The sequence below is a fragment of the Limulus polyphemus genome, unplaced genomic scaffold (assembly GCF_000517525.1).
Source record: "Limulus polyphemus unplaced genomic scaffold, Limulus_polyphemus-2.1.2 Scaffold5542, whole genome shotgun sequence".
Classification (NCBI taxonomy): domain Eukaryota; kingdom Metazoa; phylum Arthropoda; class Merostomata; order Xiphosura; family Limulidae; genus Limulus; species Limulus polyphemus.
The window spans coordinates 830-26,149 of NW_013671152.1; the positions used below are offsets into that span (position 1 = coordinate 830).

At 30.4% G+C, this 25,320-nt stretch overlaps 1 protein-coding gene across 1 annotated transcript in view; it reads right to left on the bottom strand.

The window, feature by feature from the left end:
* Positions 1-5,579: 5,579 nt before the first annotated feature.
* The window catches only part of LOC106472710 (nucleobindin-2-like), a 35,352-nt gene continuing 15,611 nt past the window's right edge, over positions 5,580-25,320 (bottom strand). Inside the window, exons 5-14 of the mRNA XM_022401253.1 lie at positions 24,555-24,649; positions 23,914-24,099; positions 21,694-21,782; positions 21,093-21,153; positions 19,535-19,627; positions 17,779-17,868; positions 16,411-16,518; positions 12,649-12,840; positions 9,055-9,672; positions 5,580-7,985 (exon numbers count right to left, since the gene is read on the bottom strand). Coding sequence (XP_022256961.1) covers positions 7,923-7,985; positions 9,055-9,672; positions 12,649-12,840; positions 16,411-16,518; positions 17,779-17,868; positions 19,535-19,627; positions 21,093-21,153; positions 21,694-21,782; positions 23,914-24,099; positions 24,555-24,649 — 1,595 coding nt within the window. The 3' untranslated portion in view covers positions 5,580-7,922. The remainder of the gene's footprint in view (positions 7,986-9,054; positions 9,673-12,648; positions 12,841-16,410; positions 16,519-17,778; positions 17,869-19,534; positions 19,628-21,092; positions 21,154-21,693; positions 21,783-23,913; positions 24,100-24,554; positions 24,650-25,320) is intronic.

Sequence of the window (25,320 nt, forward strand, 5' to 3'; positions counted from 1 at the left end):
AGAAAGGTATTTAAATTTATTGAAGCAAGTTTTCTTATTCTTAAGTTTTACATTATTCATGTGAGTAAACCTACGTCATCTGTAGTGACGTGTTGGGTTTTCTGCCATAGTATATTACTCCCCACGGGCATCCGAGTGCTAAAGGATACAAGCCCACTTCTATTCGTGATAATTGTTTTCTTAAACCTTGGATCCCAAACTTTTTAACAATTCCGCTTTGTCATGGCCACAATTTTTTTAATTAATAAGAGTATTAATATATTCACAATAAAGCTAGATGGTATTTTTTGGAAGTCTAACTACTTGCTTTAGAAAGCCAGACTGAAAATATGTTCTATTGTTGTAATCACATCTTTGTTGTTCTGGCATAAAAGCAATAAGTGCGTATGCTTGCCACTTATCGAAAGTGCTCAGCTTATTGGGTTTCTTTTCTGTTGCCTGCATTTTGATTTCATTGAGTTTGTCGTGTACTTTCCTTCCCACCAAACTTTTATCTATATACAACTAAAACTCTGAGATTGTTTGCTTGTCTGTAATCAAATACAGCAAAACTTCGCACAATAGCGCCATATTTGTAATGAAATGGGAACAGAAACAGAATAAAACAAGTTTCGTTAAAATCGGGCCACGGATTACCGAGTTAGCGCCGTTTTCCGGGTCACTTTTATGAACATTTCTAAGCATGAGTAATTTTATATCACACTACCGTTAGTGCTCTTTATGAGACTTCCCCGTTCAAATCTATTTCCCTGTCAGTGTTCCCATTTTCATTAAAAGGCGTAAGATAACAAAAACAAGATCTTGAATAATTTTTCAATAATGTGCATTGGTTATGGTAGGTAATTCTAAGAAAAAATAAAGTGTTACTGTTTCTTATTTGTAGAAGGTTTAAGAGGAAAGACCACAACATGATGAACTAATTCATCACACATGAAAACGCTGCCTTCACTTTTTTGAAAAATGAAATGATCTTTCCTTTTATTCCCGATCAACAATTAAATATCTTTTCTTGAATTATGAATAACATGAATGGATTGAAATATCTAATTAAATTATCTCAAAATAAACCTTCATTTCGGTGCAATATTGAAATTAGCTTGAATTCTTCATAACCCCTGAATAGTGGGTGACACAATGGGTCACGGGTGGTCTAGTTCTTTATAAATCTAGTTATGTGGACACGTCTGTCTCATGGCCTAACATTCTTATTAGTCAAAACGGTAGAGGGAAATACCCATTTCCTATTCAATCGTTATAAATATATTTTTATTCTTTAGCAGCAGCATTTTTCCGTTTACGACACGTAATTTCCATGTAACTAAAACTATATGATAATAGCAATTTAGTCAGTGATGTCATAGCTAATTTTTCTTGGAGGTGGGTGCACAGTCAGAACACAAAATACTTTTGTTATCAGTGTAGGTTAATATTCATACAAACAATAAGTGGGGCATGTTTTACTTTTCACATTTTAAAATTTCCGTTGTTACTTCGATTAACTTCTTGGTGTATAATACAGACAGATATTTTCAACATACTAAATCAAATCTCTATACTTGGATGTGTGATTTTAAATCAGTAGGGGTGGCTTGTACACCTGTGGCCTATAGGCACAACGCCATTAAATTTGGTAATTTTTTTTTTTCAGTAATCGATATTATGATTACCATACATTTTTCTGACGTTAAATCAAAGTAAACAGATCGCAGAAATATTAACAACAATAGTTAAATCTGCTTTAATATGAAAAAGATGTTTTAATTATATGCTCAAGTTTTAAAATTACACTAGGTTCGAATCAATACAAGTTTAAATACATCTACTTGTGTTGACTAGATCATATTAAAGTTCATAAATGTTAGAATGTTTTAATGGCAAAATAAACCAATGTAGTAACTAGTTTTTCTTTTGGCTTAGGGTATTGGATTATTAAAATTTTAAAAACTTGTGTTCTCTGACACAGTTTCTTGCACTTAATAATTTTCTCAATTTCTTAAGAAACAATTCATTCCTCAGTCTGTTTTAGAAATTCAACAATAATTTTATCTTGGGAAAATCGGCTTCTTGAATTTCTCATTAATGTTCATGGGTTAAAGTGCAGGTCATGGGGACTGAATACCATCAGAGAACACAGGTGGGCCGCAAGAAAATTTTCATGGGTAGACAACCAGCAACTTTGTTGTCTGTCTTTCACAAAGACCAAATGGAAATTTACTTTGACCTATAATTGAAATCTTTCCCAATATTTCTTTAACAGTTTATACTAAATTGTATATCAAATCCACTCAAACCCAATCAGTCTCTTGAGTTTTCAATTTATCTCTATAAGGTGTTGTTTTGCCACATTACCAAATCTCTTATCTAATCACAAGTACTAGAATTTTATGACTGGATTCCTATCTTCTTTCCCATCATCTTGAAAGGTACTTCATAAGGTCTCTCTTGCATAAAACTAAAGAACTGAGATTTTAGTTGTGCATTAAAATAAAACTACATTCCTCATATACGATAAGTTACATTAATAATTACTTATATTTTAGGTTGATTGTAATCTAACGTCAAGAAAAAAGAAATGCTCAGTCCAGAAAATGCAACTTATTAATGAGTTGAATGCTAAGGGAAGTTCGTTTGTTGTTAAGCGCAAAGCTATGCAATGGGTTATCTGTGCTGTGCCCACCATGAGTATCGAAACGCGGATTTTAGTGGTGTGAGCCTGCAGACTTACTACAGAGCCACTAGGGGTCGCTTACGAAATATATATGCAATTCACAAGCAAGAATTATTAGCAGTATAATGGTTTTTGTTCCTCCGTAGTTTGTCAGGTTAGAGTGGTCAGGAAACAAGATTGTCATGTACAAATTTTGTTACCTGACTGGCTTATTTAAAAGAGTGAAAGACTTTGCTAATCTTCATGGTACATGGTTAGCTGTAGCTTTATCATCTTAGTTTTTGTACACAATGATAAGATACTAGTTGCGCTTGTTTTGAATATTTCCTAAACAAATGCTACCAGCACTCACAACCTCCAAAGTGTGAAGCAACGTAATGTCAACCATGAACCTTCAGATGGTAAAAACAAATGTTCTTAGTTGAAGTTTTATCATTGCATGAAATAACATTAGGAATATCATTATCATTTTGTGCTCAAATCTTAAATTTCATAGGCCTGCGCTGGTTTTATTGACTCAAAAATTTTCCATGTTCTGCAGTCATTCCTGTACGCTGAATCCGAAAATGATATCCATTTTCTCCATCACGTACAGATTTTTCACAAAACGTCATATGTACTTTTATATAAGTAAATCATTTCTATTGAAATCGGGTCACATTTTATTATGTTTAAAATGTTAACGGCCATTGACTATAGATTTTTCTAGACCAATAGCGACGCGACTCTTATTGATCGTTCTAGAGCCCACGAGAAACACACAGCTAGTATATAAACGGTTAACAGGCCGCGTGATATGTCATTTTTGGATAGTATTTGTGCGTGCACTTTGACATTATTTTTTTCTTTTCAGTATTATTCATTCGTCGCTGTAGCAACAAGAGGTTGTGTAAATGACCCAAACATGTTCTGTTATATTTGTGGTAAAGAAAGAAAAGCAAAACATTACAGAATTCGTCAAAAAAGCGTATTACACGTATTTTGGAATAAAACTTGGGGACCAAGACAAATCATAGGCTCCGCACAAAGTTTGAACCGTTTGTGTCGAAGAGTTGAGACAATGGACTAAAGGTAAGAAAAAGTCTTTGCCTTTTGGAATTCCATTGGTCTGGCGTGAGCGTAGAAACCACGGAAATTATTGCTATTTCTGCTCATGTAACGTGCAAGGCTACAACACTCGAAATAAAATGGAAATTTCTTATCCGAACCTTCAATCTGTTATAAGACCAATTGCTCATGGACCTGATGTACGTGTACCTCCTCCACCAGAGGATCTTGATACAGTTTCATCCGATTCTGATGTCAATAGAAATGATGATAGGGATTGTTTTCAACTTGGAACGTCTGGTGAACCACAACATTTCACACAAAGTAAACTTAATGATTTGGGCTTTCCAAAGGATTCTTTAGAGATTTTGGAGTCCAGAAATCGGGTTAAGAACTTATTTTCTCCAGGGACATCATTTTACTTGTATAGAAACCGTGTGAAAGAGTTTATACCATACAAGAAGGTTCACTGATTTATTGCAACAATATTGCTGAATTAATACCAATCCCAGGAGCTGCAGTCTATGAACCAAGTGTGTGGCAATTGTTCATTGAATCCTCCAAAAGAAGTCTAAAATGTATTCTTCTTCACAATGGTAACATATATGCATCTTCTCCTATTGCTCATTTGGTTCACTGGAAATAAACGTACGAAAATCTCAAACTTCTTAATAAAGTCAAATACAAAGAACATGGTTGAATACTTTGTTGGGTCAATAATCCGGTTATGCAAAGTTTCCATGTTTTTTGTGTGAATGGGATGGCATAGCACGAAATCAGACTGGATAAAGAAGCAACAGCCACGCAGAGTCAGCCAGTTTGGTTGACACAAAGAAACTCCTATTACTTCCACTTCACACAAAATTGGATTAATGAAGCAGTTTTTAAAGACCTTAGACAAAGATGGTGACTGTTTCAAGTATCTATGTAGACAATTCCCAGCTCTTTTAGAAGCGAAACTTAAAGAAGGGATTTTTGTTGGGCCTTAGATTAGAAAATTGACTTCGGATGAACAATTCAAAAGGACGATGATGAAAGTTGAAATAGAAGCGTGAATTGCTTTTAAAGATGTTAATGATAAATTTTTAGGAAACGACAAGGGCCCAAATCACGAAAATATTATCAATAACATACTCGATAAATTCAAAGAGTTGGGTTGTAATATGAGCTTGAAAGTTCATTTCTTACACTTACATATTGACTATTTCCCTGAAAATCTCGGTGCTGTCAGCGAAGAACAGGGGGAAATGTTTCATCAAGACATCAGGGAAATGGAGAGGAGGTATCAGGGAAGGTGGAACATCAGCATGATGGCTAATTACTCCTGATAATTGAAATGAGATGCTACAGACGCAATACGTAAAAGTAAGACCACAACATGTAATTTGAGAATAAAAGACGTAGATTTCACAAAAAATATCTGGATGAATGTAGATCCATATTCGTTTGACATCAGTGTTCTTCCCTTTTCTTCAGTTTGTTTGTATTTTTTGTCAACAGACATAATAAAAAAAATGTTCACTGTGGTAAACGAAATAATAATTTGTTCTAAGTAAGTTTTTTTCTCGATTTGTAAAAAAAATCCTTAAGTGATAGAAATAAATAAATATCGTTTTCAAAATCTGCGTAGCTGAATTATGGAAAATCCGTTATTAAAACCAAAGCAACTTTTATGAAGTTTAAATTCGCAAGCCTATTTTATTTACAGGCGTTTCAATATTTTCCAGCCATAGTACTTAATTTCTGTAGAATTACATAACATTCCTCAGATGTTTTAGAACAACTGAAAAACTATATAATATTTAATACAGATAAAGTACTCTTTTGAACTCGTACAATGACCAGGAAACATTAAATTAAACAATTTTAAGATATTTACAAGCCATTTGTACTTTATTTTCATAGCTGGACCTTTCTACAAGTAAAATATGTCAAATTGTGAGGAAGATTGTATTGTAAATGTCCCAAGATTTTGTAATTTTTATAGTATGCTATTTAAGTGGAAAACAGTTATCAAAAAACAAAATTAAGTTAAAATAAAAAAAGCCCAATCCTTTCAAATAGCCTCACTGTCAGAAAAATTCTTTTGTTAATATTGAGTTTCATATTTTTCAGGTTGTAGTTAAAAGCTTATTTGTTATTCATGAACAGTTATTTCTGTTTATTGTTTCCAAGATACATTGTAGCTCGCCTTCCTATCCAAATCATTGATCTCATTAGAGTTTGTTGTAGGAAAAAACATTTGAAGCCTAACTTCATAATGAGATATCTATGGAAAAAAGCAATCTTTAAACATGACTTGATAACAGAAGCATAAGTAGGATAACTTCGAGAAAATACTATCTTGAATGAACACTTAACAGAGATGTGACTTGTAAGAGAAAAATAACAGAATTATACATGTTTTGGAAGAGAACACTCAGTTCTAAAGGTACATTTAGTGCAATAATAGTCACTGTAGCTGAATTTTTTTCCCTTTACTTACAATTAAGTAGGGAGTACTACCATCCTACAGGTAATTAACTAGTCTAATAAAACGTGCTGGGTACTAAACAGCATCCATATAACATACAGGCAACAATAACAACAAAATTTATTTTAGTAAGGAATATTTCTTTTCTTAAAATGAGAAGACCACATTTCATTATGATCTCTTAACACCACCACTTGTAATACATGAAACATTTATATTTCCTGAAGAAATAAACAATTCTGACATTATATACACATTTTTTCAAAATATACATTCATCAATAAAAACTGTTAGAATTATGAAAACACATCAAACAGTTAATCAATATTTGGACAAGATGTCTCTATGTTTAAATTTGTATTTAATGAAAAAAAAGCAGTAATATACTGTAGTTTTCACATGTTGATATGTGGACAATAAGTTAGATCTTTCATCTTTTGGAAAAGAAGAAAAAAGTTTCTATTCACAAATACTTTTGTGGAGGTTGAACTAGAAATTTAAAACTTTTTTAAAACCATTTTTTACAACTCTAGTCTTTCACATCTCATCTTTATGATTCAAACATACATATGTATGTGCTATAAAAAAAATTAAGTATTACTTAGCTCCTAGTTTATTTGGCAGGACTGAACCAGGGTTTTATCGATATCTTGTAGATTCATTGCCTACTGTTCCTTTCAGACTGAAATCTTATTTCAAATCCTATCATAGTATTTACCTTTCAGAAAAATGTCATCTTTTATGCACAAACATGGTTCTAATATATTATTTTCTCCATAAATTGAAATCAGCCTTGAAAGTTATTGATATGAATTGCCAAATATCTAAATGGAATAACTTAAGCTTAAAAACTTTACTTGTCTACAAACACCATTCATTATTCAACAGTAATAACAACAGTTTTAAGTCTCATTACACACATACAACAAACAAGTATTTTTTCTAAATGAATAAACTTGAAATATTTATCTGTAGGCAAGATAAGTTGGTACACATTATATATATATATATATTTGTTATTTGTCTCACATAATAGTTCAAGTGAAATGAATACACATAAAATAAATGTTTTTTAGAAGTAATACTTCAAAGTAACAGAACTGTATAGTAGCTTATGGTTCTAAGTAACATCTTTAGTTAAGTTTTCTCTTTGATCTTTGACTACTGAATGTTTAAGTAAAATAATTAATTTTACATAAAAATAAAATGCATGATTTACTTTAACCAAAATGAGTAACTTTGCTAATCTGTCTAGTGCTACATTACTTTTTTTATTTAAATATTTAAGTAAACTTATAAACACTTTTGAAATAACAAAAAAATATAAAGATACTCCTAATAATCACAACAAACTTTAAAGTACTAAATTTCATTGTATAAAGGTTAAGTGCGGTCTTGGAAATAGTTTAGGGTGTATTTTCATGTTAAGAAAAGGTTAGTTATGGATACCAACCTTTGGAAGCACTGAATCCTCTAAGCTAGCATCTATCTTATCAGGGGATTCAGTTCTTCCCAGACCAAATGTACTTAAGGTTCTATTTTAAAGAAAATGAGATTATTGAAAAATATACATTCAGTGGTCTTTTGTTAAAGTAAAAAAAATGTTTTATGAAAATAAACGAAAACATAAGAATGGAAGCACAAGTTACATAGAAACAAAATACGTCCTTTTTTTTATTAAAAATAAACTTCCCACATTTCTTTCAACTCCTGCTTTGCCTATAGTATTTTATATTAAGATTTTTGTTTGGTATCTTGCTGGGAAACTGGAGATCCTTCCTTCAATGATGCTTCAGGCTGAGAGAAAAAAAATTAATGCTTACAAGACATCAATTCAATTTTTTACTTAGCACCCTTAGGTACATAAGTGTATATAATTATACTGAGACAGATTACAGAAATGTAATTTTAAAATCTGATGGACACAAATACCTGTAATTCCAAGAATTACTAAATTTTTTGCCTATTTTTTATTAAATTACCCGAACAAAGTCTTTATTTTAGCAATGAAACTGTCTATATCAAAGCTTCCAATCATCACACCACCTCTTCCACAACTGCTTCAAATTACCCAGATGAGTATCAAAACAATTTCAAGATACACTGCTTTGCCAAAAACATACAGACAATTCTTAAACATGTAACATAGCCCACCCAAGATCTGCAATAAATACTCTTGAATATGAAAACTGATACATACCACACGGGTTGACTATCAGGGTTAAAGTATGTGAAAGAGGTCAAAATACTGTAAGTTATTTGAAATTATGAACTGTTGGAAGCATGTAAAATTAATAGGTGAAATGAAATAGTTCCAACACTTGGTCACAAAATAATACTGGATACTTGAGAGTATAAGATTTAAAACACCTTCATTACCTGGAAAAACTTTCATACCATAACAAAAATTGAAAATTTGAAACAAATATGCATCTGTAAACAGGAGTAATGTAATTACAAATATTTATTTTTACTATGATGCTTATATCAATTCCTGCAGATACAACGAAGACTAAAATATCTGTACTACAAATAAATGCAACACAAAAAAATGAGATAAAAAAAAAGAGCTTTGGTTGTATTTTTCCTCTATATAGTAATTAATAGTTATTTGATATTAGCATTTTAGTATTATCTCATCTTAATTAATGATGGGGTATTCCTCATAATTGTTTATATATAAAATAAGTAATGTATATAAAATCTTCAGAAATTATATTTCTCAACTTTAATTTGTCAGAAAACTAAACGTGAACCTCTTTGATATTAAGAAAGATATAAACAGCAACAATTACAAGTTTACCACAGAAACATCCTTATTAACCCTTGACATTAACTGGAATACCTTTAGTTGTGCAACACCTACCTGTATATTCTGTTTCTGGTGCACTACTTCAGATGGCTCTTGGGATGCAGCTTGTTGTAATACTTGCTGTTTTTGAACTTGATAGTGTTGTTGTGGTATTCCCTGTTGGTGTTGTGGCACGCCTTGTTGCTGTTGGTGTTGTGGCACTCCTTGTTGCTGTTGGTGTTGTGGCACTCCTTGTTGCTGTTGGTGTTGAGATCCTCCTTGTTGCTGTTGTGGCACTCCTTGTTGCTGTTGGTGTTGTGGCACTCCTTGCTGCTGTTGGTGTTGAGGCCCTCCTTGGAACTGTTGGTGTTGAGGTCCTCCTTGGAACTGCTGGTGTTGTGGAACTCCTTGGAACTGCTGGTGTTGTGGAACTCCTTGGAACTGCTGGTGTTGTGGAACTCCTTGGAACTGCTGGTGTTGTGGAACTCCTTGGAACTGCTGGTGTTGTGGAACTCCTTGGAACTGCTGTTGCTGTGGAACTCCTTGGAACTGCTGTTGCTGTGGAACTCCTTGGAACTGCTGTTGCTGTGGAACTCCTTGGAACTGCTGTTGCTGTGGAACTCCTTGGAACTGCTGTTGCTGGAACTGGTTTTGTGGAGGTACACCCTGATGGTGTTGATTATTTTTCTCAACCTGTTAAATACAGTCTTTATAAAATCTGCAAATACTTTGTGAACATTTTGTAGCAATAAAATACAAAGGTATTCAACATAAACAAAAAATAGGAAATATATTTTTGCTTTTTTTATGGCCAGAAATAGAAAACAAGTTGTTCAACAAAAGTTCTTTGAAGTTTCATACTGATGTATTTTCTTTCTGCTATTTAGTTATTTTTTTTTATTTAGCACTTAAAGTAACAGTATGTAATCATTTTACACATAATCACCGAGTTTCCATACTATACTACACAACAAACTTTGCAGTTTGAAGATGTATACACTTTACCATACATTATAAACTGTTATATATATTAATGTGCCATACAATTTATTATCTTAGCAAGGGAATTAACACAAAAGTCTTTTCCTTAGATGTTTAACATTGCCTTTTGTAATTTGATACAGTTTTTAAATAAGTTGTTGTACACTTGAAAACTACACGTCATTTTTGAGGTGCATCAGTCACTTATACTTTTGTTTATACAGTATTTACCATTTTGAATATGAAATATTTGTTTGTGTGTATGACCACAGACCATATCTTGGGGTAAGTTAAGTAAATTAAGACTTTCTACATTTATGCATAGTTTTATCAGGACAACATTAATAATTTGCTTTCTGTACCTAAAATTTTTTTTTATCAAAAGTAGAAATTTGGAGAGAGAGATGTGGGTGCTATAGCCCAAACATTCCACATCTATATCACCCTTCACTGCCTGCAGGCAGTTGTGGGAAGTTGACTGCTCTCCAAAGTAAAAGAAAAAAGAAAAAAAAAGACAAAATAAGGTACTACCACTTGGGGGTAAGTAAGGTAATCTTACTTCCTGAAATTGGCATTCCAGCCCCTATTGTAATAATAAAGCACTAATTAGTAGCACAGTAGACAAATTATACTAGTATAACATCCCAACCCTGTTATCTAAATTAACTAGTATAACTCCCAACTACAAACCATTAAGTCCACTGTAACTACCAATTTTCTGATGCTACACAAGCCTTTATATGTGATAAGGTGTTCATCTGCATAAAAGTAGTGCCAAGTTGTTTAAAGGACCTTATTAAAACTAGAAATACTTGTTGGAAACTATCAGCAAAATCTCCTAAATGTATACTTTTTTATATATTTATTCAAAGTTTCTTTATTTAAATCCATTGAATATTAATTTCTGCATTAATATATCAACATTAATAATGAAATATTGTAACTTATTATAGATTTCACAAAATCTGAATAATTGCAAAGTTATAATACTTATAACAGAAGAGTATGGCACATTACTCTTAAAAGAGAGTAAGCCATATATTGGAAAAGAAAAAAATTTGTCCTATCAAAAATATTTAGATTGATATCATTATCAATTAGTGAAATTTCAAGATCTAAATAACATGTCTCTGCATTAGAAATTGAAGTATTTTCAATTTCTAATTCTACCAGATAAATAGCATTAATAAAAATATTTATCTTAAGATTATTTATACTAATTAAATCATCTATATACCTGTAAGTTATGCCAAAATTGTCTGGGTTTTTACAGTTGTCAATAAACCTATTCTCATAAAAATAAAGATATAAATTTGCAATACAAGTAGAACAGTTAGCTCCCATTGGAACTCCTTTTGCTTGTTTAACTACCTGGTTATTGAAAAAAAACAATTATTATAAATGCAGAAACTTATTATATCTTTTATATTTTTAAGAGCTAAATTTTCTTTCTTCCAGTAATATGAAATAGTATTGCTTGACTGTTTGAGTATTGATTTTCTATACATATCAAAAATCATTTGATACCCCAAAGTTATAATGAGTCTTTCCAAACACAGTATCAGTCACAGATTCTTTGCAAGTACTAAGAGTTTTGGTCTTTCAATTAAGATTTATAGAAAACAGTCATTCTTTTAAATAATCACTAAGGTATTGTAGTTGTCTGTGCTTCTGAATTTAAAGTAAAAAAGAATGTTAGCTTTTAGCTAGCTTACGTTTTAGGATTTAGTCTTACACCAATCTACAAATCATTATCAATAAGCCAATTAGTTATAAAAACAGTAAATACTAGGCATAATTTTTAAGGTTTAGGTAGAGTTTGGAAGCAAAGTTTCATCAGAGATATTTAAGCCACAGTAACTATCAAGTGTAAAGCTCCTCTCAGGTGTAACATGAGAAGTGATTTAATAGGTTAAAAAAACACTTATGAGATACATGAGTGGTTCATGCAGTATAAGTGGGTGAGATTGAGTTACAGTTCACTTACAAGTCTGGGAAGAGGTACTTTATGTGGGTTCTTGAGGGGGGGAAATTTCAAGTTAATAAAAGAAGCAAGCTTCAAATAATCTTTAACTCATTCAGGATATGTAATTTATGGCAGAAAAAAGTTTGATCCTACAGGCAAACTGGAAATTTCCAATAAAGAACATATATACATATTTCAGTTTTAAAAAATCAAACTTAATATTTATATTTTTGCATTTTTCAGATAATTTGCAATAGAAACTTCACATAATACAATTAACACAGTTTTGAATTGTTTTTTTGATAGAGAAATAACTGAAATACATTTAAGCCATTTAATAAGATAACACCATGAATCACTACAGTGATACTATAAAAGGCCTAAAATGACCTAAAGACTCAAGCCCCTGTCAAATAGTGGTCTCTTCTTCAACAGAACAAAAAATGATAAGGGTAAAAGGTAGTAATGAACTTACAGATTGTACTTAACTGGAAGAATTAATTAAGGTGTGGAATAAACTGACCAATTATGTGAACAAGAAGGTGTGACATACAGTAGATCTCAGATGGGGCCAGAAATCAAAATAAATCAAGAACATGGAAAAGCTAAGATAATTTCTATCTGTCACCACATTATCTAAAATCTGAAGAACTTACAGGTGAAATTAATGTTGTCTACTCTTCAAATACCTATGTAAGTTAATAAATACATTAAAATAATACATTAACCTGATGTGGCATGCCCTTTTGTTGTTGTGGGATATTTTGGTGGCCAGGTTGTTGTGGAGAATCTAAATGCTGTGATGGTGGGTCATGAAGTGCTGGTGGAATACCTTGGTGGCCTGCATATTGGGGTGGTACACCATATTGTTGTGGGGGAGGGTAGTAAACATACTGTGGTGGTACTCCTTGGATCTGTGAAGGGGATAATTTTATATATGCCAGTCAAATCACACAAGTTTAAAAACTTCACACATGATTACTATGTGTGGCACCAATATTAATTTTATGAACAAGACAAAATATGTTTGATAATAAGACTGTTTAACTGTAAAAGCATATGATAACATTTTACATTGTTAGCTACTTCATAAAAATTGCTTTAACCAAAGGCACAAATTTAAAATTACCATTACCTATAACATAACTGTTAGTTAATCTCCTGGATGATTATCATAACATAGAAATTTACTTGTTTTAACTGATCTCACTACTTTCTTCCTCCATTTTAATGACCTAAGTTTGTATGATTAGTAAACTCTTATTCAGGTGATAAGCTAATAATATCCTGCATGCTCTTTATTGCCCAATCAGTGTTAGTCAAGTGTATCTCCTGTCTCTTAATCTATATCCAACCTGATAAGTATTATTTGACCACTTATTTTCAGATCTCTCTGACTTGGGGAGTACAATAGGATGTTTTGTAATAGGATTATCTATTCTAATTCTACTGTAAAATAAGCTGTTAATTTCAAATGCAATATCCCATTTCTTTTGTAATTATATTAATTAGAATACCCAAATAAGCAGTTTATTATGGGTTCCAGTAAAAGGAACCAGGCCATAATATATCTTGCATTGCATTCTGAGGTTAAATAGGTTTGGTTTAAGAGATTTTTTCAAACCAAAAACAGACCTACTACAGCAAATTCAGTGTTAATTAGCACCACCAGAGAGGTAGTTAATGAAATACTAAATATGGATGGTAGTCTAATAACAAAGTTGTGTCAATAAATGTTCTTGACAAGGCCAAAAAACATTAGGTAGTTACTGATAAGAAAGATTCACCATAACAACCGAGTTGAAGAAACTGCCAAAGGAGTGGTAAACAATTTTATCAACTCAGTAAAAGAAACCACCAGATGGGTGGTTAATGTTAACTCAAAGAAACCACCAGAGGGATGGTCAATGCCAAGAACACAGTCAAAGAACCTACCAGAGGGGTGGTCAATGCCAACACTAAAAGCTCTTTTTGAATGTTTTCAATCCATGTTGCAAACTGCCATATATCAATTGAGAAAGGCAATACACATAACAGAATATTGAGCCCACCTGATGAACAAGTCTTAAGAAATGAACTCTTGAATTATATGCCTTAAATTTTCATATGTAATAATAACTGAAACACAGTATAGAGCAGTTTTATTAAAATACTACCACCAATAGTCAATAACAAGGAGGAGAAATATTGTTCACAAGTTTCTACCATAACTCTTCTATAATTTATTAAGATGTAATTAATTAAACATGGAAATCATTTTTGTTATTAAATGAAGTTTAATAAAAAAGTCATGCTATTTAGTTAAGCCTATTTGAAAAGGTAAAGATCAAAGACAATAACTAATAAGCATTTTTTATTTTTCTGCTTTTTTTCTTCTGTCTTCAATAAATTTACTTTTTGAATTAAGTTGATTGTTGTTAAATTCCATGCTTTATTTTTATTTCTTTTTATAAGAAAACTCACTTGATCTGATACTTTGTCCATTTATTTTGTTATCGAGTTTATTTTTCCTAATCTTGAAGTTTATTTTTTGGAAGACTTGAGAATAAGTATTGTTTTAATTTAACATGATATTGCTGTGATACAACGTAAACACCATCAGCTTCAATATTTATTTAATTACTATTTAACATAATAGCTTGAGTAAAATATTTCAAAAGCATGTTTTTTTGCTCTTACAAAAGGTACTCATGACTGCAAAAAACATCTTATAAGTTCAATAACTCATTCTTTAAGTTTAAAATAAACATTTTCTTTGTAAATGCAAATTACAAATATGAAGAAAAAGAATAGTTATTTAACAGCAAAGTATATTCAGAAACAATATTTACTTGAAATACTAACACAGTATTCTAGTTCAGAGAAGTTTTATTGCAGATAAAAAATAAATTTCCAAAAGTAGAATGTCTTAAGAGTAAACTAAAAGTTGGAATAACAAAAATATAAAATTCTGGATTTTGGTGTTTCACTTTAAAAATACCTACATACTTCTTAGGCTTATCAATCTAAGCCATAATGACAATTAGATTTGTGATAAAGAGTAAAAGATACCACCAGATCATATTCAAATATCTAAAAGAAAGGCAAATTCATAAGAACATTCAATAAAAATTCAGTTTTTACAAGGTATTTCATACTTAAAGATATGACTAAACGGTTTAAATAAAAAAAAAGACGAAATTCTTTTAACCCTATCCAGATAGGTCACAGATCAAAGGCCATGTCATCACATTTATTGACTCGCATTCAAAATTTTATTGAACTACTATTTCATGAATTTCTGTCAATAAGTTTGGTCTCAAACTGTAGATTACAATTCATATTTTAGTATTATACATTAGTTAATTTCTTTATTTAAAAGAAAATATTAAAAAACACAGTTAAACATTGGTTTTTGTGTGTTACGTGGTATGTTCAATGCAGCACTGATTCAAATTAGATGTTTGTGATGTCAAAATACTAAGTCTATAGTTTCATATGAATTAGAAACTCAAATTGACAGGCTAGAACATAAAATAAGAACCTCATATCTTTTCTATTTGCTGAGATATCACTCATGTACCGAATCAAACACAGTGACCCTGCTCACCTCTTTCCATTTTTGGATATGGTCCCATATATACATTTACTTCAATATATGACATGTAAATAACCATTCGAAAGCTCATAATGTCCCCCTAGTGGCTTTCTCAGCCATTTTCATGTGTTAGGATGCCATCTCATTCTTTCAAACCAAGATTTCAAAGAATAGGTTGTATCTTTAGTCTGCTCGAAATTTCATATTTTTTGAGACCTAAGTACAGCTTAGTTACTAAACTTGATAAATCATAATGGAATTCTATTGTATTAATATAGTAACTTATGATTTTTTTGATTATTCGAATGCATATATAAAAACCTAAAAAATTTTTTAGTTATTCAAATGTATATATAAAACCTAAAAAAATTTTTTTAGTTTCACATTCTCCATGTGCAAAATTTCTTAAGGCTTAGCAACCTACGACAAGCAGCAACCGAGTACAAAAGTCATAACTAGAAGAGATAATTGTTTGCTTTACTCCTTTATTTACTATTCTATGTTTTAAGAAAAATAAGTTTAAGAAGTATAACTTATAATAATTGAAATGTGACTGTATTTTACAAAATACTAGTCCACTAAAACACAGCCAAGACAGGTCACTTTGTAGAGACTAAAGGTCAGTTTTATATCATTGGATATGGTAACATGAGTGCACGTGCGCCACATCATTGTAACTTCTGTATTGTTAGTCAGGCACAGCTGAAAAATTTTATATTTTGTGTATGAAAGCATTGTAATAATGTTTACTGATAATCTGCCAAATTTTGTTAACATACACTTATTAATTTAAAGGTTATAGTATGAAAACTATATTAAGCACAAAATGGTTAAGAGGTCAATCCCAGGGGCCATGTCTGTGCTGAAAGAATTAACAAACAATGCAATCAAACTAAACCTTACTTACATTAGCTGCTTGTCTCTGAGCCTCAAAATGTTTCTGCAACTGTGCAGCTCTTTGTTTTTCATATTCCTTCATTTCCTCTTCTGTGAATAGAAGCTGCTCATCTATACCCTGAAAAACAAAAAAACAACAACAATTAGAAACTCTTATAATGCAAAATAATTGAATTACTTTAGGCAAATACACTATTGTTGTGAGAAGTGTTCAGGATGTATTAGTGGCAAGTTTGTACTTTTTATACACAAGTTTATTGTTTGCACAAGATTTATATTAATCTAAAACATTTTATTTACAATACAGACGGAAATTGAGCAGCTAAGGCTCTCTTTCACAGAAAGGGTTAAAGCTTCTAATCAGCTTGACAGTAGAGTAATTAATAAATTATGTTGCAAAGCTACAATGTGTATTCAAACTATCAACTTTTTGTCACTATGACGTAAGAAATTGTTCATTAGCAAAACTAACTTTACACTATTTCAATTTTAAAATAACATGTATATAGATATAGTCTATAGCAAAGCCTATCATAAGTACCAAATACAATGATAATTTGAATACAATCTATTACAAAATGTTGGAAACAAACAGAGAAGTTATTAAAAGTTCCTGATGATATGCAAAACTACATAATAATTTGGAAGATTTCTGTCAAAGCTAAAAATTATCACAAATTATATATTGGGATATAATGAAACTACAAAATGTAGAATACCTTTTTGATGATGAGGAACCCACTTTCAGAAACTTTATTACAAGTAACAAAAGTACAATGTTTCAAAAAAAGCTTTTGTCATCATCAGGTATGAACAGAAAAACTCATTGAAATTTGGTGTACATTTATTACTTGTAATAGTTTCTTTCATTACCCATTCAAGCCATCTCCAAACTTTAGGATACCTTTTTAAAAACACATTAAAATGATTGGTGTAAAATGCTGATTCTGTAAAACAGTTTTATTTTTCTATAGTTATATAATGTAATGAAGTATCACAGCACAACATCTAATGATGTTTTAATGTTTACTCATAAATAGCTCATTATGGGTGTTCTGGTAACCCACTTTACCCTAGGAATTTGATCCTGTAAGAAGGGCAAAAACTGTAGTTACAGATAATTATCTGCAAATTCCACCTATCTAATATATAATAATTATTATCATGATAGGATAAGAATTATACGACAGTTTATACAAGAGGCTAAATAACACAAAATGTTTTTTTTTTAAGTGATCTGAAAAAGAGACTGCCTTAAAAATAGCAAGTACTCATGATAATTTGTTTTCAATCTTCTAATATATTACTTTTTATTATAGTTTATAAACAAATCACAAAATCTAATCCAAAGAGAACAGACACTATTAATAAACATTACCTTCCAGCCTTCATCTTTTTCAAAATCATCTTGTTGTGTTAAATCCAAAAACTCTTTTCGGCTTATACGTTTGTCCTTGTCCTTATCAGCCTAGAAATATTAAAAAGAAATCAAATACTTATTTATTAAGAATTAACAACTATTCAGTAAATATAATTTAACTATACATTTTGTTTGATAAGCTATTGTATTTTTCACACTAGAACCTATGAATCAGCTACCATTTTTCTACACTCAATACCACTCTGAAACAGTTGCTTATGTATTGATTATAACAGGCTTATGAAAGAACTTCCTAAACAAGTACCATAACATTTTATAACTTCCTACCACAATTAACTAATGAACTATTCTAGTGATCACAGTTGATATTAATACTTTATGATCTTCTCTTAGTCACATCACATATAATATACTACTTATGCTATAACAGCATGTTTATCACATGCAAACCTGTGTTATTGATACAAAATGAAATATGGGTACCATGTTAATACAATTTTGATCCTATGCTTTTCAAATAATCCTTCAGTGATAAAGAGAGTAAGGGCACATGGCTGAGGCCTCTTGCCCTGTAGCTTTTTTTTTTGTCTAAAATATCATTATTCAATGATAATTCTGGAAATGTGCATGTTCAATTTATTTTAAGTATATAGGGAAGAATGCTTGAAGTTGCTGTCCTAGCAATAGTTTAAAAAACTATCAAACTAGTTTTTACAACAACTTCTATACTTCTGAGATAATTTGTGAATAAAATGTGTATACACATGTATGTGTGTTTAAATTTTGTTCAAGCTTCTGCAAAAAATGTTTCATGCATGTGATATGTCTTACTAATACTTGTTAATATGCTGATGTATTTCTGGGCAACCTGATGGTTGTAGATGTAGTTATGCCCCAGATGTAGTCATTAAGCCTAACAAAGCTTACCTGATTTCTTGTAATAGAAAACATTTCTGTAGTTTTCAAAAAATATAATTTGATGTAAAAACATTTTCAGAAATGAAAAATAATGTAAAAAAAATTCCCAGATCTGTGCCAAGCCTTTTACATTTCCCATGAGATTCCTTTGTTCATACCTGTAAGACGTATGTCTAGTCACTTTCCCACAAACCACAAATTACAACTCAAACCAGTTTATTTACTCTACACTAATTAAATAGTTTATAATCTGCTCAATCCAATTGTTTATAAATATTTTTACAGCTGTTTTCAAAGCCATGCTTCATTAGTAATTATTCAGACCATATATTGTGACATAATAAAATGGTGGGACCAAAGCCTGTAATAACAAAATCAGTATTTGTATTTATGGCAAAGTTACTAAACATATCTGCCATTATCCCTCATTTTGATCTACTAATTAGAGGGAAGGCAGCCAGTCAACAGCACCATACCACTCAGGTTAAGGATTACATTTATTTTCATTTTGATATTTAATATGCAGGAGCACACTTGAAACCTGAAAGTGATCACAGGTCACAATAGCGTAAGGAGGTTAGCTAGGCTAAATGCAAACTGCTTTAGGTAATTGTTTTATATATATTTTTTTAACACTTGCCACTGGTATATTTACACTTAGATGAGATACAACATATTAGTTGCAATTAATTCTCTCACATTAATGTTAAACATTAATGTATCAAATATAGTCACACAAGATATAGATCTGGCAGTAATTCCAACTATGCTAATGAATGTTTTACAAAATATATACTTTAAAAAACTAAAAAAATAGAAAAAAAACAATTAATACCTCATTGTAAATATGTTCTCTCATTCTGTTGTATTCCTCCATCATTTCAACAGGATCATCTTCTGGATTATTAGGATCATACATCTTTCTCACCTTAAATATTAAATTCAACATTATTTAGGATCATTCAACTACCAAATTTTATACTATTTACTCTTAAAATTCATTACAGTCACAGGGTTTTCAATTGAAAGGGTCAAATCTATGACAACATTTTTGAAAATAAACATTGAAGTTCTAATGGTGTACTTCTGTTCTGGAAGGAAGAAAATTCTCACATGATTAGATGTATTTAGTTATGTGAGGATTCTAGGCAATAATTCTAAAATAGAGGAACAAGTAAGATCTTAAATATAATGTAATACATAGTTCTGTCAGTTTTAGCTATATGAAGAGTTTCAAACAATAAAAATGTTTCTTATATTCAAGAATAAAATAAGATTTGATTACTATCATTAGTGCCTTCCATCAGTGAAGTAGCAGACTCAGTTGAAGTACTACTACTGCTTTAGCAGTTGCTACTCTCTGACAATCAACAAGAAAAATTAATGATATATTCAAAAAATAGTTTAATAAAAATTCTGAATGTCATTATCAACAGAGTTGGACCTTCAACCATTAATTAGCTAGTAAAGTAAATTTTGTACACCATTCACATGTAAGCATTTAAAAACCAATATTAAAATAGTAAAATTATGGATGGAACTTAAATTACTAAATAAATGTTATATGATACAACAACAACAGATAAGTAAAGTAATAAAATTTAATGCTTAGCTCTTTCCTTGCCGTGCTAGAGGGGTAATGGTTAAGTTCCTAGAACTGCTTTTGTTGAAACAGTAGAAGTGGTTGAAAGGTTTGATTTCTCCAGAAACTATTTATTTTTCCAACACAAAATTTAGCGACAGGAGAAAAACTCATGCCAAGAACTAATAAGTCTTGATCACTTTATTTTATCAAGATTAGAAAAACAGGAAAGGTTGAAATAAGGTAAAATGTTGAACTTTTAATTACCTTTACGAAAACTGATCTGACCTGACTATAAACAATCTTATATTCTGTAAAGTTAAATAAGTTGCTCAAACAATTTTTTAGAAAGGCTGTACACCACTTCCCCAGGGTCAATCAGTAGGGTTCAAGCAAACAAATAATGTCATGTAGTACAGTTACACAGGAATATTTAAAAGATACTGAGAAGCTTTAACTTGAATAAAATTGATAAAAATTACAATTCATTTACTTACTCTAGTTCACACCATAACACTCATTGTTCATGAAAGCTGATGATATAAATAACACTTAGACCACTACTATGTCTGTCATATTCTAACCAGCCTAATGAACCTTGTTGGCACTGGACATGGCAGATGTATCATGATTGACATACATAACATATTCTTCTTCACAAGTTCTTAAAATTTCTATAACAATTTTGATGCTGATATAATTTTAAAACAGGTTCACCGAAATAAATTTAATAAAATTCAAAACACATAGTTTCAAAATCCTGACCATACGAGTTTATGAATATTTATGCCAAGAATCGTAGAACACATACTTCTAAACTTAAGATTGCTTCCACTTCATCTTCATCTAAATATCCATCTCCATTGATATCTGTAGATGAAAAATATTATCATAAAGCATATTTCAAATGAAAAAGTTTTACACATACAAATTAAGACATGCTTTTAGCAGCATAACATGATCCTTCTCGTGATTTTATCTTAACCTGTTACATTTTCAACCATTAAAGATAACTAAAGCCACATAGATATGTTTACAGATGACATTCCTTGGCGCTACACTGAAATAAAAGCTTTGTCTTTTTTTTTTTCACTTTCATTAGCAAATTATACAAATCTAACAAAATGCATAATATCAATTTTAAAATATTTTTAAGTTTGAAACTTAATATGCAGGTGTGTACTAGACACTTGAAAGGTTAAATTTTATAGTAACTTACAGTCTACTGAAAACGAAATTAACAAATTAATTTTATGATACTTCTGTTTTATGAAAACATTTTGGACAAGGAGTCATTTAATGTCAGAGAATACAAATGTTACAAATGTAATTAGACAGTCAAATAAATAAACACTGGATAAAGCTGATTCCACACCCCAAATATTGTTCAGAAGAACTGTAAAACTTGCCATGCATTGAAAAAAAACACTCTTGGATCAAATTCTTCTCTAGGCATATGATCTCTCTCTTCCCAAACTTGTTCTAGCTGAGGTTTACTACCCTACAAGTATAGATACAATTTATACGTTTATAAAACATCAACCAAAAATCATTAAGAAATACTGTACACACTTCCAAAAATTTGGTTTCAATATCTAGCTACAAACCACACATTCCCCAAGTTTACCTCAACTGATCACATAACACTCTGAATTATATATAAAATAAAAATTTTCTAATAATGAAGTTTAGTAAAGTCACCTTTGAACAAAAAACATACCTTAATGTATTCCATACAATGTATGTTAATTATACATTAACTTACTTATCTCAGGAAAAAAAGTGCCAAAATAAAGACTAATGATAATGTTAGTACCATGAGTTATAAGAAGATTAGGTATCCTTTAGACTACAAGTTACACAAAAGTCAGATTTGGGTTAGCAGTCAAATAAAATAAATTTCATTTCAGAGTCATTAATTTTGAAGTGGCAGTGACAACAAGCTTCATGTTTACTACCTGTTTTGTCATTGAGTTCTCTACCTGTATAATGGTTACAGTGGTATTAATTATTTAAAACTTCTTCCTAGCTTCATAAATTTCAAAATAACTATAAAGTTTTGAACTTAGTTAGATGCTCATCATTGGTGCTTAAAAAAAATTTACACTCGTCCTTTTTTTTTAGAACAATATTTAGTACACCAGCTTCTACACATACTATGTACAAATAAGCATAGACAGACACATTATAAATATACAGGATGACTTTTTACGCATATTTTGTATTTTTGTAGTAGAATGCAGCACAGTAACAGTCCATTGAATCTCCAAAAAGTGTAATACATAGATGCCAAATTTGGTGTTGTTCAAGTGTCATACAACAGAGGTGAAAGAAATAAAAACAAAGTCACTCTATATATTGGGATATCGACAACTTGTAAAGGTTTGGCTTGGGTTAGGTGATTTGCATTTTAAGTAATTTAAATAACAATTTTATTGTAAAACTAATAATGATGCAAGAATTACATACAAATGACATAAACTAGAGTAAAAGCAGTTGTTTTTGTATTTCTACACTTTTGTCTATCTTGCTGTTTCTGAAAGTTTCCTGTGACTATGTCAGAATGATAATAGTGACAAGTTAATTAGAATAGGTTAGGTTATCGATTAGAGTATGATATTCAATTGTGTATATTATGTTACTTTAAAACTACAACAATATTTCTGAATGAATTATACTGCACAAGTCTTACTTAGTAAATACAAATGAGTGAAGGATGACCCACATAAGATTACAGATGAAAATGTTTGATCTGTCTTTGAAATATTGTGTTATATACCCATAATGTGCAGGGTGGGCGATAGAAAACCCTCCAATAAAAGAAGAAAAAAGTAACACAATAGATCTTTCTTCAGGGTTCAGCTGTATTTGCAAAATTACTGAATCAACATGATGTTACTAATGTTCAAATGTTGTCCACCATTAGCAATGCAAGTACAATTTAATTATGAAAGAGAGTTTGTTCTGAAATTTTAGTTAATTTTCTTTTAACTAAGATAGGTTTATAGCTATATACAATATACTAAAGAATTAAACCACGAGCATTTAAAAATAGAAGTGGATTATATTATGCATGTATTACAAGTATCCTTGATAACTTTTTAAAAGAAAAAAATCTTAATAAATGCTAACATTTCAGCGAGTAGTGAAGCCATGTTAGATGTGTTTACACTTAATCCTAGGATCTATGATTGTGTGTTCAATTTAAATATTATACAAAAATACAGATCAATTTCTTTTAACTCTTTGAGTGCATAATTAAATTTTGTGTGAGTCTCAAAAAGTCTCAATTATCCATTAACAAATAAAATGTAGTGTTTGACCTTTTTTAGTACTTTTTCAATATCAAAATTCATTAGTTGCACTTTTGCTCGGTGATGTATGTACACGCAGTATTAAGATGAGAAATTCAAGGATATGTGAGTATCCTGATTGTCACACTACAAGGAAAAGTTTTCGTGGCATTGTGGGGTAAATCTGTTTGTCACACTAAACAGCTATAAATGTCAAGTTGGATAAATCCAATTATAGCTTCCAAAGGGTTAAACTTAAAATTTTAAACAAACAAATTGAAAATTTTCAGACTAATCAAAAGAGTAAAACATGCAAAATAATAATAAATGCCAAGTTACAGGATGATGGATGCGTGGGTGATCTTTATGCTTTTTTTCCATTTCTTCATGTTTCTTTATAATTTCATTTCTTTCTTCTTGTGTTAAATTATGTAAAGACTCTCTGTACTGATGTTCCTTTTCCATTTCATACTGTTTAAATTCTTCTCGTCTCCTACGATCCAACTCCTCTAAGTCTTTCGTAGCCTGAAATAACAGTGTTGCTTTAATGAACAGAAACAGTTTTATAATTACGTGCAGTACTTATTCTGTTAAGTACTAAAATTCCATTGGTATAATATATAACTTGTGTCACTTAATACTATGAACACATATCCAACAAAGCAGCTATTGCTATTTATTAAAAATATTTTCTATAAAATAGTTTTAATTTCAATTTGATTTACATATCCTTAGTTAATGCATATATAGCTGTACATTATCACTATCATTTCATTTAAAATGTTGATGACAATGTTGGTAAGCTTAGGTACTTATAACTCCCATAATCTTGTCCTTTTTTTTTTTTTACTGCCTTTTACAAATTTATGACTGTTTGGGACATTAGTGGTTAATTGAAGCAACAGCCTAGAAAGGAATAATTTACATCTATGTGTACTTGAAATTGAAAAGTAAATTTTTTATTAGACAAGCTTACTTACTGTTTTAATCAGTTTTTTCAAATCTTCCACTTCAAATGTATGAGGGTTTGCAGGATCAAGATGAACAGGAACCTTTATATTTTTTCTATTGAACCCTGTAATAACAGCAGTTGTAATAAAATTCTAACAATTTGATAGCAAGGAAAGCAGAAGTTAATGATATTCAAAGTATCTTTTATCTATTACTCTTGAATTTAAAATTTTTCACATTCTTGCTGTATTATTTTTGGAAATTTTTAAATTGTTGCAAAATAAATAGCTGGATTATTCTTTCTAGTTATAAACAATAAGTTTGATCAACAATATTATTGTTGTGGTTGGGAGTCAGGATCTTCCTTGAATAAAATATTTAAACTACAATTTTTGTAAAAATTTGAACACTGAGACTTATGGCATACAACAAATCTACTATCTTAGCTCTAAAACATTTACTCAATAAATAGAGTTGCGTATGTGAACTTCTTTAGGAAATTCTAACTTTAAAGGATATTTAATAAAGGCAGGCCGAAATTCTTACTGGTTGTATAGCAGTGTGTGTCAATAGAAGGCAACAATACTACAAATTGTCTTGTATAAAATTTCATATAAGCTGAATAAAAATTAACTGGAAAAAATGAAACTGTTGAATGGTCCTCTCTTATACCTTTGTGATTAAAATATACACTGCTCAAAAAAATTAAGGAATAACTGAATTTATATATATATATATATATATATATATATATATATATATATATAGACAAGACACTACTTACTTATTAATTAA